Source organism: Calliopsis andreniformis, chromosome 5 (genome assembly GCF_051401765.1).
Source record: "Calliopsis andreniformis isolate RMS-2024a chromosome 5, iyCalAndr_principal, whole genome shotgun sequence".
Lineage (NCBI taxonomy): Eukaryota > Metazoa > Arthropoda > Insecta > Hymenoptera > Andrenidae > Calliopsis > Calliopsis andreniformis.
This window is the reverse complement of record NC_135066.1, coordinates 23,243,341-23,264,986: the sequence shown is the minus strand read 5'-3', so window position 1 is coordinate 23,264,986 and position 21,646 is coordinate 23,243,341. Positions and strand designations below refer to the sequence as shown.

Genomic DNA, 21,646 nt, shown 5'->3' with positions numbered 1-21,646 from the left:
CAAAGACAGAAAAATCAAATTTCAAGACCCTCCAAGATACTTAGGTTAATCAGCCTTCCTTCTAGGCCAATCACTTGTCTCACAACACGTTACAAAATCGCAACGCACTACAAAAATATAGACCGAATCTGAGACCTCCATAACTTGACATGGCATTTAAAGAATGGAAGGGAAAAAAAAGATGAAGCTACTACCTATCCTCACGATTCTTATGCAGCAGACGACTCCATCCATTTTCAGATCCCCGACTTGCACCCTCTTGTTATTCACAGACAGGAAGTCGTGCATCACGATCAACTAACAGAAGAATATTCAAAAAGGCGAGGAGGAGTGCGACATCCCCTTCCCCCTCCTGTCAACGAACAAATCTTTTCCGAGCCGTTAGCCGATGCAGAACTTCGTCGAAACTAAGTTCAGATTTAATTTAATTAGAAAGACGAACGGTGGGGGAGCCTAAGGGTGCTATCAAGGAACTCCCGTCGAATTTTTTCGTCGCTCGATCCACGCGTGCCATGTCCACCGCGAATATTGGATTCCAAGCATGGCACCGCGAGAAGGGTTTTTCCCTTCCCTGGTTCTTTAATCAAACGGAAATTACTCACGCCGAGTTGTCACCGGATGCTTGAGAACTCACGAATCTGGTTCGCAGGGCCACGGGGTAAAGGCGGAAAAAAGTTTTCAATCGGAATGCTCTAAATCGAATTACGTTCGTGGCTCAAGTTGAAGTCAAGGTTTGCTGGCAAGACTAATTGTGTTTCCATTTCAGCACCCTTCTTCATGAACCGACTACCCAACAACCGAAACAAAATCGGTTGTGTGGGTTCCTTTTACTGTTTTTGACTATCGCCATTATTATTCGGTGTATCGACGTCAACTGAAATTAGTTTTACATTCTTCGTGCAAATACTTACTACTACAGTCCTCTCGGGATATATGCTCGCTGCTCGGAACCGGTCGCGAACGTTTATCTCAGGTGGGATGCTAAATTCGCACCTCATTTGACTTTGAGTGAATAGTTTGTTTAGACAATAACGTCAACCCACGATGATCGAAGACAAGGATAGTTTTAAGAATTGATGAGAGTGAGTGAGATAGAATGAATTGCAGTCAAGGAAAGGATAGCGTAGGGAAAAAGTGAGAGCGACTGGGAAAGAATGAACCAATTAATATCGGTTGCATTAGTATCGGTGCATTTAGTAATGCTTGCGGTTTGGGGTCCGAACGATGAACCTATGACATGTAAGAGTGAGAGAGATTGGGGCTGCATGCATTTTGCATTGGCTCATTTGTACCTGCTTACTCCATCTTACTCTTTCTTACGGCATAAGCTTGTTACTCGCATCTCGGACCGCGTGCGTTTAGCATCGCTTCATTGATATACTAGTTACTTCCATGACCAGAAAACTATTTTTTGTGTTTTACTATAATCGATAATGACGAAAAATGAAAATTGTTAAAATACTCCCTTGAAGATTATACAAATCATTTCGTAATTGGTCTTAGTATCATAAAAAAGCCACAGTAATATAATACAACTTTTTTCATGAAAATAAAACCAGAATTTAAAAACTTTAATTTTTCAGTCTTAGTCCTGCTCTTTATGTATCTCCTTAATCTTTTCCAATTGTTCACAGCGGAGCATCGCGCAAGCCGAATCGTTTCACATTTCACGCTGCATTGATTCCGAAGGGTTCTCAATTCCCCGGGTACTGGGGATAGTGACGAGCGTTCATCCCGGAAGTAAATATTTGGAAGGAGTAAAGATTAAACCTGTTTGGTGTGAATGAAGATTCAACCCGTTTTTTATAGTGGAACGCAAAGCAAAGGGAAGTCATCGAACTTATAATATAATTTGCAAAAACTCGCGAAGGCGTGCTGCCGTTATTTGTGAGGTTAAATCCTAGTTTTGGCATATCTATCTAGAGACGCGGTAGCGTCTCGACGCCAAGTACGTGCAGAAGAACACCCTATATGTATATATATGTATATATATATATAAATCTCAGGTAAGGCTAGAATTGCCGATTTTCAAGTAAAGATACACGGCAGCGACAGTCAACACATATATATATACAGTCGACACACACACACACACATATATATACATATATATACATATATATATATATATATAATACACAGCCTTTTGCTGTGCATAATTGTGTCATCTTAAGTATAGTTGGAAAGCACTGAATCTTACGTTGCGTTACATAGTGTCGCCTTTGCACATTACTGGAAAACACCTTTATGTACTTGCAGCTCATTTCGATTTCATATCTTTTTGTGACACAGTACCGATCTTTTCATATACTTGACGTAACGTTTTTACTTTTTTGAAGTTTTTATAAATACTTTCGTCCAAATTTGTGTCGAATTTCAACCTTCTTGAGTCGCACATCAGATTCCTCTTTTTCGGTTCTGATTTAACATTCCTTTATATTTAGGCAGTGAGTTATTTGCAATAAGCATTCGAAAGTTCTAAAATAATTCTAAATCTTTAAAAGTTCAGTTCCTGTATTAAAGAATATTCTTTACTAAGAAAATTTTTACAAAATGCTAGAAATTCAAAAAAATATACAATAAACTAGATATTTTCTATAAAATTAAAGTTTGAAGATCAATATGATAACAAAAACTATTAAAATTAAATTATTATGCTTACAGCTATTTGTAATCACACAAATAGATGATTAAAGGAAAAGTAACTGGATTAAGTGTAACTCTTTTTTTCATAGATCTTCGTTGTTACAAAACCTCAGACATTATTCAATCTTTTTTGTACGTTCCACATTTTAAAAAATTCATACCTTCAATTAAATATGTTTTATAAATTTGATCTATGCACATCGGATACTGGAACTGCATAGGAAGCAAAATACAACGAGGCGCGTTCGATATTACGCAAACAAAAGTGTGTTTTAAAGTTCATTAGACTAAAACATTTGAATCACGCAATACGAAAATAGCATTACGAATTAAAGAACTTTTTAGTTGATTTTTTATTTTTCGATATTAGATTCTTTAAATAACTTTAAGAAAGTTTATTAATTAACTTCCTACTTTCCCACATGGGTATTATTTCTGTTTAATGGTGTTACTACTTTATGTTTCATTTGTATGTTTTAAACATTTTGGTTTTTGAAAATACTTTTAAACACGGTTTCGAATAAATAGTTATTATTTGTAATTTATAACTAATTGTAATAATAACATTGAATGATCCGTCAAAGAAAATTAAATCCTGGATTTCGAAAAAAGTCCAGCACGTGAACTGACTTGCTCGTTCAAAGTAAAGATTACTCGTCTAGTAGCAGAATTGTTGCTCAAAATGGAATACTCGGTCATAAGGTACTATATCGACTGTACTTAGAAGCTATTTGAAAGTCAAGTACCTCGGGGAACGGGCATAGGGTGCAAAGCAGCAACCCTCACGAGAATCCCGAGACATCTTACAGCGTGTTACCTACTGCTCCTACGCAGACCGCAGACTTCATGCGATTAACGGCGGCTCCCATAATGCGAGCATCTTGTTAAGTTGACTACGGTCGGCCTAATTAAATTCAAATCGATCTTTCGCACCATTCCTTGGGTTTTCAGAACGTCCAGGTCGCCTGAATTTCTGTATGCTGTGAACTTTGATTGTTAGTCTAAGGTCCTTGCGTTTGTCTAACGATAAAACGTTGCCACCCTTCTACTAAATGTTGCTTCTTTACTTCAGCTTGATCTGAACTTTGTGAATGTATTACATTAGGAGATTTAAAATGCATTAAAAACGAATTGAGGAAGAATATTTTATATTTAGAATCTGTGTGTGGATTTAGAGATATTGAGTTTTTGCTTTAGGCTGTTTCTTGAAATGTATGCAGTAAAGTTTGCTAATGGCAGGTGAAAAATATGTATATAGGTAGTATTAAAGTATTTTAAATATTTTCGGAAGCTTTGACTTTATTTCTTTTACGATTTTTTCTTAGGGTGTGTGCATAAGAATTTATGTAAAACGTAAGTTGTATCAATCTTCATTTTTTTGGAAATATTCTATTAGTGGTGGTTTTGTATGCATACACACTATGGGCACTGGTGTCTATTACATTGTCGTGCACTACTATCTACGGACGGGGTAGCGTCTCGACACCAAGTACATGAAGTAACACCCTGTATATGTACATGTCGACTGTCGCTGCCGTGTATCATTACTCGAGATTCGGCTATTTCAACCTTACCTGAAACTTATTCTATTAATATCTCATCACACGGGCAATATTTTTTAAATTTAAAAGCATTTTTCTCATGTAAACCGCATCTAAGCTTTCCAATAAGACCAAATTCAATAAAATCGGTCAACCTATGATAGAGATATCGTAATATTATGTCATGGATCAATCGAAAATTGTATGATTTTTCTTCTTCTTCTCCTTTTCCTTCTCCTTCAGGCAAATTTTCGTTAACATAATACGTATACGCGTTACGCGCACACATTCAAACAAAAGAAACTAACACATGTTTCGTTCGTCGACTCTTGGGATCATTCGGCAGGGTTCGGCGGTCGTCATTGCAAAGATAACCTGCCAAGTGTCGAATGACATTTCGGACGCACCGGCATAGAGATTATTTGTAGTTGAAGGTTATAATAGAACGGAGAAGCATCCCCATTCGCACTAGTTTCTGAAAATTTGTGCCATGCTTGTGCGAAATATAATCGTTTGCTTGTTTTAATTTAAGTTTGCAATTAACTAGTTGATACATTTCTCTTCTGTGATTCTTTATTATATTTGTTGGCTTCATTATTAATTAATTATTAAGCTGTACGCATGATAAAACGAACATATTTTCAACAAATTACACGTATATACAGGTGTATGTGCAGTTAAGTTAAACAATAGTTTGGTCAGAGAAGTTATTTGCAATTACCCTGATGGTCCTGCGTGTCTTTTTCGGATCAGCAATTGCATAAATTATTATTAGTAAATCGGCTAACTTCGTAAATGACATTTACATTTATTTATCTATAGTAGGTTATAGAACGGAGAATTTAATATCAGTTTGTAATTAACTAGTTGATAAATTTATTCTTCTGCGATACTGTTTATTACAAACTTCTCGTTTCTTATTTCAGCTTTCAAAAAAAGTAAAATAAATAATAGTTTGCTCAGAGAAGTTGTTTGCAGTTATAGTAAAAAATAAGTGTGAGACAAGGCGAGGCCTATTTTGCTCTTACCAAACTAGACTCGCATTCCATCTACGACACTTCTTTTCAGCCCTACCCAGTAGGTAGCTAATGTTAATCTGTGGTTGTAAAGCAAAACGACCTACGTCACATTTTCAAAAAGTTCTAGTTCAGGGTTTAATTAAGATCTAGAACATAGAATTTATATTTGCAAAAAGAAGAACGGATACTAAAAATAGTTAGTTTTACATATAGAAGGGAAGTTTGACAACTCAAAAATTGCAAAAATTCTGAAACACAAAACTATTTTCCAATGGTGCCCATGTTTATTTTAAAAGGGTAAAACCAAGTCTCAATGTTTTTATATTTCTTAGTTTTTTGAGTATAACTTTGTAATGGTAGGAGGTAGGACAAAAGTTTCAACGGATGAATTGTTCAGTTTTGAATGCTCTATCACTCTATTACAAAAAATGATCCTCGTCGTATATTTTTTTTTTTAATAAACAAATTCTTTTATGTTTTTACATAACGGTAAATGATACCTTTATGATCTACCTAAATGATATCTCTTTTCGGAGGTAGTGTAGATACATTATTACAATTATATCTCTTTTCGGAGATACAAAATATAGTTTACAATAGTTGACAATATTTGGTTACCTTAAAACCAGTTTACGACGGAGAAGGACCTTAATGGTTTGGCGTTAGGAGACTTACAAAAATGTCTTTTCTTCTCATTCCACACTTTTCACATCATGTGGAGCACTAACACACGACTACCGAGGTTTAGTACTCGATACTTGAATTCAAAGGACAGCCAAAGACCAAAGTTACAACAATTTATTAATGATGGGGCTGAATGACCTGTCGCAATTGATGCTTATCTCTGTAATATTTACAGCGCTTGTTCTGTAATCGCGAAACTATCATCTCTATAATTTTGTTTAATTTGGAAAACAATAGTTTTGGTATCCTCAAATAAAGTACCAGCGACGGCACAGTCTAGTCTACCTACTTCCTGGTAAACTGTCTATTCTATATACTAGGTCAGTTATTAACACACATTTGACACCTGCATGGTGAGTGAATTGCTGATTCTGTCAAAATACCAAGTTACAGAGACACTCGGATTCGGAGCCACGCTCGTGTTGAAATGTTATGCGAAATTATGATGTTATAATTAACTGGAACGATGCTCTGAACAATGTACAGCATTTTTGCGATAGTGGTGCCAGCTTTCGACTGGTTCGGTCTTATCATCGAGTAGGTACTACGAATTTTGACGTCACATTACATCAGAATGACGGTCGGTGGCTTGCTTTCCTTGCAAAAAGGACAGTGCTTTAAAGAGAGAGAGGGACTGAGAGTTGAGGTTTCAAAGAGGTTTAAATGTCTGCATATCAGTGAGACAATACTAACGTAACGTCATTAGAAAGTATAAACTTTCTCATTTTTGGTTTTTTGTGAATAAAAATTTCACTATCACACTGAAGAGAATTTTCCAAATTCTCCAAAAGAGAATTTTCCAAATATCAAACATGTTATGATTTGATTTGTATTTACCGGTTTAATGAATGTAAAAGCATTTACAAGAATACTACTACGACAACAAAGCATAAAAAAATTCAAGATTAAGAAATTATAACATTAAAAGAAAAAATATGTGCCCAGGCACAAAAGAATTTTCGATTTCCTGTGACACAAACGAAAAATATCAAATCCCAAAGAGTCTCTAGATCTCGTAAATGTTTCACTGCACCACGAAGAAAGCCAATCGAAAGTAATCTCGAATTAATTAAAATTTCTCAGCGACAATTTGGAATTTCAGATCCCGCGAATATCTGACAGCGACGTTGATTTAGAGGCTCAATAAAAATTCCAAAAGAACGGTGAGCAGAAAATGTAGCTGGTACTCATTCCTCCTTCCGTTCTCCTTCCGTCCCGAGACGATCAACAACAGTGATATGCATATCTACTGTGCGTCTCTAATTTTTCATTTTTGTGCCCAGACCCGACTTTTATCTACACCGACAAGCCGATGAATATTCATATAAATCCAGATCGCAGCCATCGTTTTAATATTTATTCGCTTTTAACGTTTCGCTCGTCGGTGATCGCCGTTTCCGAAACGACCACCCTAATTACTCGACGCGTGCAATTTCGCGCCGATGATAATCGTGTCTCTCGCGCGAGCGGCCAAAATTAACGTCGAAATCTCGCTTGTTTTTCGCGGGGGCTTCAAAACGGCTCGTTTTGCGTTACTGTATTGAGTTCTTCGCGTAGAATGGCACACGGAGTTTTTGAACGAGCTGCAACGCGACATTAAACAAGGCAGCAGGCGCAAGCAGGTGTTTCGTGAGTATTTCGCGAAAGTACACCAACATCTCGACCACCGGAAACTGAATCCTAGGTAGCAGAATAGAAATAAGAGAAATTTGCACGTGAAAGTGAAGCTTCTTTCTGGGATGGGTAAATATACAGATTAGGGGAGACATCTCCGATTTCAATGACCTTGGAATATGTTGTTAAGGTTATCATGCTGAACAATTTTTCCCTATACATATACCCGGCGGTCTCTTTTAGTTTTCGAGATATTCGCAAAGAAAATTTTTAATATTGAAAAGAGTGATCGAAATAAGTCTGGGTTAGATTCGTTAGCGACAGCTTCTGTTTACCTTCCTCGCTGAAACCTATATTGTTATTTTTTATGATGTCGAAAGAACTCGAGGAAAGACGGTTCATTATTATCAGTTTCGAACAAATCGTTGTAACGTAACGTCGTGCATTAATTAGTACAAACTGAAATTTTTCAAATTTCTAGCATTAACGATGCGATACGATAACCTAATATAATATTTGTGCGAGAAAAATGTTCTTCGTAAAACAATAAAGTGTCCGCGATGTGAAAATATTCAACACCTAGATACAAAAGAATTAATTTTTCATTGCACAAATCATTATTATAAACAAACAAGAAAGCGCAAACGGACACGTTTAACGTGTAATTTTAAAATTAGTGCGCTCCACAGAACTTGGTTTTCGAAAGCACGTCTGTCTAAACATTGATGTAGCTTGTCGAATAATCTGTTACGCTTTGCCCCTCGTCAGATGTTTCTTCAAAAAGAACTTAATATTTCACCAAATACCGCAGTTGACTGGATCAATTTTTGTCGGGAGGTAATTAATTTAAACAGTTTTACTATTTTTGTTATCAAGGCATATTCTATAAATAATTAATAATTGTTTAACTCATGTATGAATGGTTAATAAATAATAAAACTCAAATTGGTGGAAATGGAGTTATTGTAGAAATCGATGAAGCCAAATTTGGACGTCGAAAGTATACTCGTGGACGACTTATTACGGGACAATGGATTTTCGGTGGTATAGACCGTGACACAAAAAAGATATTTGTAGTACCAATCCTGTTCCGTAGAGCAGAAGTATTACTGCCTCATATTTTAAAAACGATTGCTCCTGGACCAATAATTCATAGTGATTGTTGGAAAGCATATGAACAAATTGATAAAAATATATATCAACATTTTGTAGTGAATCATTCAAAAAATTTCGTTGATCCAATCACAGGTGTCCATATCCAAAATATTGAAAGAGTATGGAGAGATATTAGTAGCAATATTCCTAGGTATGGTCGTAGAGAATATCATTTCAACCACTATCTGGCAGAATTTGTATTTAAAGGAACATTCGATTTTGATGAACGACTGGATGCTTGTTTTCAAGTAATGGCAGATACATATAAAATAACTGCAGATATAAAGGAATAATGAACTAATGAACTGCTAATGAACCTAACCCAGACCAACTCCGATTACACTTTTTAATATTGAAAATATTTATGCGAATATCTCGAAAACTAAAAGAGACCGCCGGGTATATGTATAGGAAAAAGTTGTTCAGAATGATAACCTTGACAACATATTCCAAGGTCATTGAAATCGGAGGTGGTTCCCCTAATCTATATAATTACCCTGGGATATTTCTACGCGTGGATCTTTGAAATTGTCGAAGAATGTTTCTTCTGTTATTACTTGGCGTAGAAGGAAGATTATTACTCGATTCATGGATGTCACGCATCTACTGCCTCTTCTTATGCGAGAGATGGTTTTACTGGTTGCGAATGCCTATAGCTCGTGACTGGGAAATTTTTCAAGATTTTCAAGTCCCAAGAGCAAAATTTCTTACAACCACGAACGTTAAGCGCAGTCTTCACATCTGCTCGTTTAGTACCTCCAGTGCAAGAAAAGGGGTAATTTATCCTGGCTCGAATTCAGGGTGTAGTGATTGCTAAAAGGTAGATTCTTGCAATTTTCCTTCTAAGCATTCCTTTGGAAGAAAGTAGCTCCGAGCCTCTCTACTACACTTAATGCTTCTTTTCACACATCCGAATCTAGGTTCAAAAGGTCTAAGAAGATACTGACCTGCTGGAAATAGTTTCATTCACAACTACCCTTACTCTTTCGCTCTTCCCTGAGTGTTATAGAATTTTGTGCGGGGTACTAGAGAGCCTTCCGAACTTAATCCAAAATATTGCTACAAAAACCTAATACATACATACATATGTCTTCATGACATTGCTTTAAAAAGTGATATAACTTAAGGGGTTACATCTACCTAGATAAATTGAAACACGGATTTTTTGTCTTTTACACGTTTGGAAACCTTCATATTTCAAGAATGTATCCTGAAATTTCATATTGATGTCTCAAAAATTGATAAAGTTATGCAGCTTTGAACGATACAGGATCGTGCGGTCTAATGCTGCTACTTACATACAAGAAACTACATATCTAAAACTTTAAACGCGTTTTTCTTAAATACGATTTCCAAATGCGGTGGATATCATATCTCGAGAATCACTCGACCGATTCACTTCAAATTTACAAGAGATATTCTTAGGAATCTTACGTTGGCAATGAGGATCTAACTTTTTAAAATGTTATTTCCTATTTCTCAATAATAAAAAAAAGGACGACCTTTCCATCGAAATTCCAGATTATTACTTTACATGACTGCCATTTTGTAATAAAATGCAAAATTAAAATTTAGAAATCGTCAAGGACTTCAAAAGTTCATCTATTCTTAATATCGATTTGGTTTTTTGCTTTTAGATGCATTGTTTAGGCTCGGGAATGTCCACCAAGAAATGCTTGAAAAAGAAACACGTCTTCTATCGATAACAATATATTTATTATTTAACAGCATTTCTTTACGAAGATTTAGGATAATATAGTTGAAAGATGTATCTTCTAGAAGAAAACTGTTTGCATTATTTTCATTCACAGTTAAAAAATAAATTCCCGAACTTATATAACTTTTTCGGGCTACTGGGTAGATATAACTCTTTAAGAAACATAATTTTTGAATTTTTAAATTACAACTGACATATTTTGATAAACAATTTTTTGAGCTATGTCGCTTTTGAAATAAATGTGCAATATTTGCCTACCATTGCTATTTTTATGACTATTCTTATTAGTAGTATTGTTTGCATTAAATGTAAGATAAGTACAAATATGGATTGACTTAATGTAAGAAGATTTACGATATACTGGAACCCTTCACTAGGAGATTGACAGTAATATGGCATAGTGAAAGATATTTAATTTTCAACTTCCTAATTACTCAAATTTTCTAACATTTCAATAATTAAATATATAAATTTTTAACTATTCCAATACCTGAATATTATGACTTTATCATATTCAAATATCGCAGTGTTCAAATTTCCTAATTTTTCCTATTTCTGACTAAGTTATCAAATTACATTTAGAAATTAAGAAAAGATATCACAGCACTAAAATTTCTAGGAATTTGTAGGAACCTAAATATTTTGTTATACGGGGCTTTCTCTTACAAATGTAAACAGTCCACAATGTTGTATTAAATATCATATCGTTACACGGAATTAATAAATTAATAAAAATCAATTCGAAAGTCATTCTACCTTTGACGTACCAAGTGACCACGGAAAATTCAATTCGTCGAAAGAAAAAATGAACGCAGCGTTTGTCAATGGAAACTCGATATATGGTTGAGTAAAAAGAACTCACCAGAACTTTCACCATGTATACCGTCCAGCTCTAAAATCCAGCCCAGTTGAATCGGGATGGGATAGTCTAAAATTCTCACAGCTGCACGCCGTCAGGCTTCCGCTGAAAATTTGCAGCAGAGTTAATGGGGAATCGTCTAACCCTGTTTGCCTGTCAAATATTTTCAAACAACGGAAAAGAATGAAGGACAGTGTCGTGATTTTCGCTACCTACTTAATATAGACTGAAAATTAGTTTTCGCAAACATCTTTTGGTGCTGTTCAAAGACATGAACGGTTCTCCTTTTGTCTTTTAAGGAAGATGATCTTTTCAACGTCTAGTCTTTTTATATTGTGCTTGTACAAACGTAATTAGGATTCGCACTAGGTAGGTATGCTAAATTCGTTTTTAATTATGTCGTGCATTCAGCCGTAGCGACGCAACCTAACGAAGTGGCGACGAAACCGCCTGTTGCAGTTTTGACTCACATAAGGCTGACGAAGACTCTCTGAGGAAGCACGAAAAAAATGAAGGGCAAACTCTATTCGATATTTTTAAACATTTGGGAATTTGAAGCTATGAATGGTAGGGAATTGAAATTTGAAAATTTGAGAAGTCAAGGGCTTGTATTTTAAATAATTGAAAACTTAAAAACTTTGTACATTTAATAGTTCAAAACCGATTAAAGTTCGCATGGAATATGCCTGACTAGGTACATTTTACTACCTTTTGTCAGTAGCTTGAGATAGTAGCACAAGTTAAGCCGAACATATTTCACATGCATTTTAGGTATATACATATTTTTAACGTTTTATTTTAGCATATAGAACCCGCCTTTAAAATTTCTGACACCTGTTGATCAATCGTCTTACGTATACTTATGACTTAGTTTGATTATACAACAAATATCTGTAGAAAATTCTATCGAAAGTTTTTCTTGTTATATATTAAACTTTCAGGTTGCAAAGCTTTCATTTTTTCCACTTAATGGATCAAAATAGAAAACTATCTCAATTATACACATATTTTGAATACTGTTACAGAAACACTCAGTGAATGCCAGTCGGAATAGAGATGACTCATTAGCCAAGTAGAGTTGTTCGTTGTGCACGTGGTTAAGTCAGACAGATATGCCAAACTTTCGATCTATCGGATATCCATTATACACGATTAGTGCCAGATCCGTTATCAGCCATAATTTATCTACTGACAAGCACTAGTTTCACGATCAATATCAATTGCAAGCATTAATTGCAAGATATTTGTGTAAAAGATGTAAATTTATATTATCTGACAAATTAGAATCGATGATCTATTCTAATGGTGTAATTATTAGGCACTTTAATGAAGAAGAATACAATAAATATACTATTAGAGATTTTAACTTTTATTGTAGGTATCTATTAATACTTAGGATTAATAAATAGAGTTTAGTCAGTTTCGAAGTTGAAAAGGCTATGTTTCAAATTGTGACTATAATGCAGTCAATTGTATGTTGTTAAAATCTTAAAAAAGACATAAAAGAAATTGAATAGAATCTTTTATTGTATACAATTGATGTTTTAGCCCGCTGCTTTCTGTAATCGTTTTATGAAATGCTTTCTAATTAAACCTGACCTACATCCAATTATAATATGGGAAAGCTTCAATACTTTCCCAACTAGAGAAAATTTCAGTAGCAACAATAGCAATAAAATGTTATTAGAACGAACATGTGCATGTGATACCTCTGTATAAATTATTTTATTTGCAAATAAATGTGTCGATAATTATGAAAATGCTTTAACAATAAGTCAAAACTCTAAAATAATTGAATTCATCACTTATTTGATGTAGCCTCAAGTTATGTTATAAAATAAGTGATAAATTCAACTTTTTCACATTTTTAACTCAGATCACATTCGTAATTACCAGTAAAAATAACGAACTAATTAATATTTTTCGGTCTAAATAATAATGAAAGAATAACTTTAGTAAGACTGAATGAATAAAGAATAAGCATGTAAAGGCAAATCCTTGCCTCAAAAATGCATTAAAAAGAGACATGATTGAAAACTATAATCCAAAGTGCAAAAATACCTCATCACTTAAACCATTATACTGGACATAGCACTATTCCATATTTAAATCGCCTAAAAGTATTCAAGGTACAACACCGTTTTTCACCTTTTTCAAAATTTCATCAAGACTTGCCCTACTTATTTTCGCTATTATTAATATTTCAACCTTTTTCTAGCTGAGCATATCATTCCTCTTTGTACAGCATTGACATGCAAATTATTAAACAAAGTATTCGATTAAAACTGGTTCTATTAACATAACATTATTCCACCAACGAAACGGCTGTTGGAATTTCGCGCAAGCTGTATCCGTGATGCGTGAAAATAAAAAAGAAGCTGAAAAAAATAATAAAACGACTTCATAGCTGCGTTACGCTGTCGCTGTTTCACGGTGTTAGCATTTTTGAGTTGATTACAGGCCTAGAACAGAAAATGTTCGCAAGCGAGTAGTGAACCTCTATGCTGCCAGAGCTCTGTGATACATAGATGGTATGATAGAGGTCTAGGATTAAATAGATGTTCTGATAACGAAGATCAAGATAGTCAAAAATTCGTTTTTTATAGCGTTGTGATCTCTCGACTTGGGTAACCTAATTTGATGTTTTCGAAAATGGTTAAATCAAGAAAAATCATACAGATAATAAAATTTTAAAGTAGAATTATTTAGCAAAGGTTTGTATTCATAAGTGGAGCAGGACAGATTGAACGCTTTCTTTGTCGTTATCATGGAAAGTAATTACTCAGAGCTCAAATGTAAAGTTCTGAGAAATGTAATTGGGAATTGCAACAATTCTGGGCAAAATATTCTTAAAATTATTCGTTCCAGAATAGTTTCACACGAAACACGAATAAACTATAAACGCAATTATTATTCTTTACAATATACTCATATATAAATTTGTGAAAAATTTATTTACAATGGTTTTCGAAGTATTAGATAAAATATGGTTTCCGCCCCAACTTCAAGGACAGTTTTCAACCCCTTAACATGGATTTGAACCGATATGAAAAATACGTATCGATTATTTTGGGCTACTCTACAAACCTGCCAAGTTTGATAAAAATCGGAAATTACCACTTCAGGTTGTTCCCTTGTAAGAACAGCTCTATGATATTTATTCCAAAGCTTACTTTTAAATGTGGCGAAATTTTGTTTGTCATAAAAATGACTGAAGAAAAAATTCAATGATTTTGAGACTGTTGAACGTATCCGTTGTGGCGATTTAATGATGGAGAGCTCTGTAATCTGATTTGATCGATACCATAATGACTTCACTCAGGTTTGGATTAATGAAACAGAGGTCGTATTTATCATGATGGATCATCAATCGTGTTATTGAGGATGGAACATTCAGCGTTGGATTTGTAAAATCTTTATGTCGTAATCACAAAAATATTCTATCTTTAACAGGAGGTAGAGTATAAAGAGAAAATTTATTCTGGAAATTGTTTATTTCCTTGATGCAGACACTCCAATTCGCATGAAATTCAGACCGAAAATTGATCATCTGATGAATGAAATTATTTGGTATTACAAGCGGTAAGAATATTTGTTGATATTACTGACATCTCCTCCAATTTATCCTACGACTTATTGATATTAAACTATTTCCCTCTAGATTCTTGCTTTTAGAAAGGAAAATATGTTAGGCATTCGAAGCGGTTTGAATGTTTTAGGGATATAAATATTTCCAGACAAAGGGGATACAACGCAATCTTTTTATTGAAATTTTTTATATGTTGACGTAGAATTGCTATCAAATATTTGTGAGTTCATGGATGCTTAAATAATAGTAGAAAAAAGGATCTATTGATTTTTGTAATTTTAGAGTAAAATGGACTGAATGTATGCAAGTACTATTTGGTTCTAATTTTCTTATTCACTTCCTTCTGGATTTGGTACAAAATATTTGTTTCAAGAAAAACGTCCAATTATTATTCAAGCAGATGGAAAACATAAATACTGCAATTCGTTTGAAATTTTATAATAAATATAAAATATGCATAAGTAAGTAATTTCAAAATTAGAAAAGTTTATTAGTTCATAACTAATACAGAATACATGTCTATCTAATATAGAATATTTAAACACTTTAGAAGCTAATTTATTCAAGCAAAAGTAATAAAAAGAATTCAGAACAAAAACGCAAAGATTAAGTTGAATTCGAATAAATCGAATATCAACAACATTCTTGACCGATTCAATGTACACGTATATATCGAATTTCCTTCCAAGAAGTTGAAATACTTAAACTGTTACAGTTAAGTCGTACGATACTACATTTACCTAATTCGAAAATCAAATATTCCTATGATTATGTCCGCCATCCCCAAGAACATTCATAACCAGTAACTGTCACGTTCACTTTGATAAAAAATAAAAAAATACTTTACTTATGTGGCACCTGTTCCGTGCCCCCGAGCTGGAAAACCATTCAGACGAACTCTAGAAATCAAACGACGCACATTAACGGTTTTGTTGTAATTTTAAACATATGCACCGCATTGGATTACATCCAAGCCCAAATTATAAACTGCTACGCACGCGGTTGCTTGATTCGAAATAGAATGACTCATAGACAGAGACCTTGTTCTAATTCAGAATGAAACACGGAAAAGCCGTGGACCGTATCGGGTCCCTCGCATATTTCGCGAGCCTCATTATGTCCAGATCATAGCTATTTCTGTGCATCTGTGCGCAAAAAAATTTTCAAGAGGTTGATAACAAATATCAACGAAGGGAATATTTTCCTATGTTACTGAACGTGAAACATTTTTCTGGTGAGTTTTCTCTATACTAAAAAGGAGAATGTGGATTTATGCTAGTGCCGTTTCTTGAATATTTGGAAGAAAATGGGATTTGGGAATTTATAGAAATAATATCGAACAAGTCAAACGTTGATTGAGGTTAATTTAATCAATTGTGTGATAGAATTGGTAAACCATTTTTAGTAGTTTAAATTTAAGTTAGAAATATTTTGCAACAATATTTTGTATCACAAAGTGTACATAAATCAAAATTTACAATATTTGTCCCAATGAATACAAGTAAACGTGATTTCAATAATAACAATAATTACAATAATAGTCTGGGTTATCACATAAATTCTTAATATGAAAGAACATAAATGTACAATATTACAAGATCTTTTTGATGTTCCTAAAATAATGTAAATTCAGTTACAATAAACTCTATATATGAACGTTCAAGGCACAATATACATATTAAAAATGAGTCTACTAATTGTACATTACTGACCAAAAGTTTTGAATCATTTTTCATAAATTATGGAAAATGAATTTTATCTTCTTAGATATACAATTTAATTAACAGCAAATAATTGTGTTAATTTTTTTCCATTATGTTACAATAAGGCACACTGAATACTATTGTATGTGATGAATTTCAACTAAAAAATTCTTTTCTTCCGATTTTTTTTCCAAATCATTCTGTCACTTTACCGAAATCTTTGAGAAAATAAGTTGTTAGTTTCCAAATTAATTTCAAAATAAAGTTTATCCTCTCTGCGTTACTAATTCATTCCAAGTCGTTGGTTTGTAACGATTCTCTTCTATTGAGACACCATACTAGAAGTCACTACTAAAACTTCTATTAAAAGGAATCACCATAATACATGAACCAAAAGAGTCTACTTGAAATTTCACTAGCAATCTAACTTATTGTTAGGTTCAATATATATCATCAATAAATACATAAACTAATACCTACTGTACGGCTAGAGCATTTGAAAATGATTGATCTGTTTGATCGAAAGGACTACCGTAACCAATGATCTTAAAAAAGGACACAGAAGTGTGGTAAATCCGTCAGCAATGTCAATGCGCTTGTAGGTCGCGATAGATCCAAGTTTCGTCGTTATGCGCTAAATGAAACGTCCAGCAGCAATCGTTAGCGTATGATCTATATTAGATCCTCGCTGAGGGAAGTTAGAGGGGTGCGACAAGGAGCCTGTGCAGAAAGGCAACATGCTAGTAATCTACCATTTTATGGATCAAGACAGCACATTGGCAGGGCTGTTGCCAAAGCTATTTCAAGGCAGCGCTGACTTCGCTCCGTCGACGCTCAGGTTTCTCCTCAGCTGTTCGCCGAGATCCGTGCGCAGCCGTCCCGCTGTAATACCATCAGACGTAGCCAAACGTCCGTTCTTATGGTTTCGTCGAATTAGTTTCAACCAGCGTTGCGCAATTGTCAGAGATAGAGTCGCAAAACGGCTCTTTGGAACGGCAATCGCCGCGTGCTGACGATAGCTGTACGTGAATACTAATTGCTATCGTGCTTATGATCCTTAATTACCCTATGATCCTTGATTATGATGCTCATTCTTAACAACGATACTCTCAAAATGTTATTTCCTCGTTACTCATTTCAATACCACATGAAATCGAATTCTACCTAGCCTTTTTGATTTGAGAAGTGCCGTTGTTTTTGCTGTATTTCTCTGTGAAGTTTCATTTGTTAATAGAGATACAAGAGAATCTCGATTAACAGGTTACTGATTATCTACAATTTCCGTTATTTAGGGTTTCGATTATTCTGTGCAACAATAATATAAATGCAGTAGAATTGGGAATAGAATTCAAAACAGGATTTATTGGCAACTTAGGAATGTTTAAAAAATCAAACGTTGAAAGGAGTAAATTCTGCCACAGATACATGTAATTTCAATAACAAATTTTATTGATATACATTATAAATATGTTAAACATGTATGTACAAATGTGTCTAACAGTACTTATTACATATGATTACAGCAGGTCTGCATGCTTTAACTTCACAAGCAACAGTCAGTGATTTAAAATATTTAAATAATGAATTTGAGAACGATGAAAATATGTGTAATTATAAAGTTCTGCATTATATTTATTGTATTGTCGTTTGCACTTTAATGGAAATCAATTTATTTCTTTATTATGAACAATGATACTATTAGTAATAAATATTATTTAATGACATTTAAAATTGCTTTGTTTTAATTTTCATTTGACATTTTACCAGGCTATCAAAAATTGACTTATAGCACAAATACATATTTAAATGAACGTTCAAACTTTCGGACTTCATTTGAACATTTTACTGAACTATGTACGAAATTCGTACATAACAGTTGGAACGTCTCACAGAGAGAAGCTAGCAAACTATCACTCAGCGATCACTCAGCGTCGAACAGCTGATTTCTTCCCTTCCTTGTGTCAGGGCTACACTATCGTGCAGAAAACCATTGCTTGAGGTCTCTGGTGGAGATTTCCACCAGATCTTTCGACGCTTATAACTAATAAACGAAACTTCAAATGTGAAATCGTTATTTTTGATTTTCGTCTTATTTTGGTGTCTAGAATTACTCCTTAAAGTTATACCGTACTATTCAGAAACACTCTGTATGTATAAAATAATGACATTGGCACCACTTATTCTTCCATATATGTATGAAACCTGGGGATAGACTTATAGACATGTATCAGACGAATCTTTAAATTCAATTTTCCTGAAAACTAAGCATCGTATAAAAAGATTATACCACACAATTGTACCACACGCCCTGTCACATCCTATACGTATATGGAGAAGTTAATAGTAATCTTAAAATAAGCGGTTGGGTAATTGCGGACGATAGTTTGATTGTAAGTAACACGTTTCAGGCCGATACTTAGTCTGAAAAGACCTTTTTCTTTCTTTTTTTAAATATTTAAATTGCATATAACGGAATTTTACAAACACTGTAATTTTTTAATATAAATTTTCATTCATAAGCATATTTTTAACACACACATATATATATATATATATATATATATATATATATATATATATATATATATATATATATATATATGAACATTTTTCCGCTTTTGTCTTTCTGTTTTATCGAGGAACTTCCACTGTTTAGACATAGCGTCATAATACATACGAACGCAACGTCTCCGGGTGACAATTTGTACAAAACAATTGCAATATTTGTGAAATAATGCTATACGCAATCTAACTACTTCAGAAAGACATAGAAGATCTTTCTATACTGGATATTAAACGCAGGGTATGTTATGTAGAAAGAAATCATCACCTGCAACTACCAAACAGCCTTCATTCAGAATGCTATTATTAATTTACAAAGGTATGTATACAGACTTGTTTTAATTATAGTTCATAAAAATATAATTGTTTATGAAATGTAATGTAATAATTGTTTGTTCATAAAAAAATACGCACAGAGATATTCCACAAAACGTCGTCACTCCTAGATTCATCCCGTAAAATTTCAGAAAAGTCTCTGGGAGTCTCACCAGTAGGCGGTCATCTCGGGACTCGTAAGACACGGTCCCGAAAAATATGCACATATGCATTATTTCGTTAGAAATTCCGTACGTGGAGCGGTGCAATTGAACAGAATCTAGAGACGCGGTAGCGTCTCGACGCCAAGTACATGAAGTAACACCCTGTATACGTATATGTCGGCTGTTGCTGCCGTGTATCTTTACTCGAGATTCGGCTATTCCAACCTTACCTGATACTTATTTTATTAATATCTCATTACGAGGACAATATTTCTAAATTTAAAAGCATTTTTCTTATGTAAACCGCATCTGAGCTTTGCAATGACACCAAATTCAATAAATTGGTCCACGTATGACAGAGATATGATAATATCATGTCATGGATCTGTCAGAAATTGTACGATTTTTCTTCTGATTCTTCTAATTCAGCCAAATTTTCGTCAACATAATACGTATATGCGTTACACGCACACATTCAGCCAAAAGGAACTAACACATGTTTGGTTCGTCGACTCTCGAGATCATTCGGCAGGACTCGACAGTCGTCATTGGAAAGAGAACCTGCCAAGTGTCGAGTGACATTTCGGACGCACCGGCAGGGAGGTTTCCTGTAGTAGAAGGTTATAAAACGGAGAAGCATCTTCATTCGCACAAGTTTTTGAAGACTAGTGCCATGCTTGTACCAAATATGTTCTAACAAATTGCAGTCAAAATTCTCATTTAAAACATTATCATTTCATTGTTTTAACTGCTTTCAGTTTGTAATTAACTAGTTGATCAATTTCTCTTCTATAATGGAACAGAAATTTCAAATATTGATATAATAAATATTCGAAGAAAAATTACGATAGAAATGTGTGGTTTTTACAACAAATATAATTATACAAGTACTACTACCAGTATAAATTGTGTGGTAGACCTTGCACTGCCCAAAATGTTAAAAAAATCATTTGAATTTCAAGACATAATGAAACATAATTTCACACGATGGAAAAATTTGACAGATCCTTGCAGTAATTGTGATAGTTCAAATACAAACATAATGAAGAAAGTCAACATAACTCCTTCAAAACAAATTCTTATTGCAAAATTACTTCTGTTCGATCACAATAGCAGTGGAACAACAAAAGTGGAAAATTTCTACATCAAAGCAATACCTACTACTATAATACAAGTGGGAGGTAACTGTTATAAACTTAAGGCAGCGATTTTCCACCATGGTAAAAGTATTGCCGATGGTCATTACACGAGTATGGTAAGGGGTAAAGGGTATAACGTGGGTATCCGTTGATGATTTACGAGTAGAAAAGCAAGCTTGGCCATGAGATGCTAAAAATACGTACATATTTTACTTGGAAAGGGGTTAATTGTGGTTGTTATTACTAACCTGCGGATGTATATGCACGACAAATATGCAAAAAGCATTTTGTATATTTTACTGTATAAAGTATAATATTAAAAATTATCTGAGGTCATTCCCTATGCAAATTATCTTTGTAAGAAGAAGTGAGATCCTAACAAAAAACTTCAAAAATGTAAAAAAATTACGCCAAGTATATGAAAAGATCGGTACTGTGTCACAAAAAGATGTGAAATCGAAATGAGCTGCAAGTACATAAAGGTGTTTTCCAGTAATGTGCAAAGGCGACACTGTGTAACGTAACGTAAGATTCAGTGCTTTCCAATTATACTTAAGATGACACAACTATGCACAGCAAAAAGGCGGTGTTCAACTTAGCGTGGCCAGGCACGGTTAAGGTGTCGATGAATAAGAATTATTTAAAAATTGTAAACTAATGAAAGTCTACGCAATGTGTCAAAACTTTATTTAAATTGATGAATCAGTTGCACGTCTGTGAAATGCAAGGTATTGATGTCGATAAATGACCTTAGAAATATTTTAAAATGCAACATAATGAAAATCTACTCATATTGTCAGAATTTGAAATTCACAAATTATCTGAAAACCTGCGAGAGAATGTATGGTATTCATGATCTGAGAATACCTTGCCTGGCCACGCCAAGTTGAACACAGCATTCTAGCTGTGCATAGTTGTGTCATCGCAAGCGTAGTTGGA

At 34.1% G+C, this 21,646-nt stretch overlaps 1 protein-coding gene across 6 annotated transcripts in view; it reads right to left on the bottom strand.

Annotated features, from left to right (window-relative positions):
* LOC143179230 (uncharacterized) overlaps positions 1-21,646 on the bottom strand; it is a 590,730-nt gene that overhangs the window by 514,328 nt on the left and 54,756 nt on the right. For 2 of the 6 annotated variants that reach the window (XM_076378352.1, XM_076378356.1), the window contains exons 1-2: positions 15,672-15,707; positions 11,239-11,340 (exon numbers count right to left, since the gene is read on the bottom strand). Coding sequence is in view for 4 of the 6 variants with exons in the window: in XM_076378350.1 (XP_076234465.1) it covers positions 11,239-11,253 (15 nt within the window). In the remaining 2 variants the exon portion in view is untranslated. The other 4 variants (XM_076378349.1, XM_076378357.1, XM_076378350.1 and 1 more) reach the window with 3 other exon arrangements.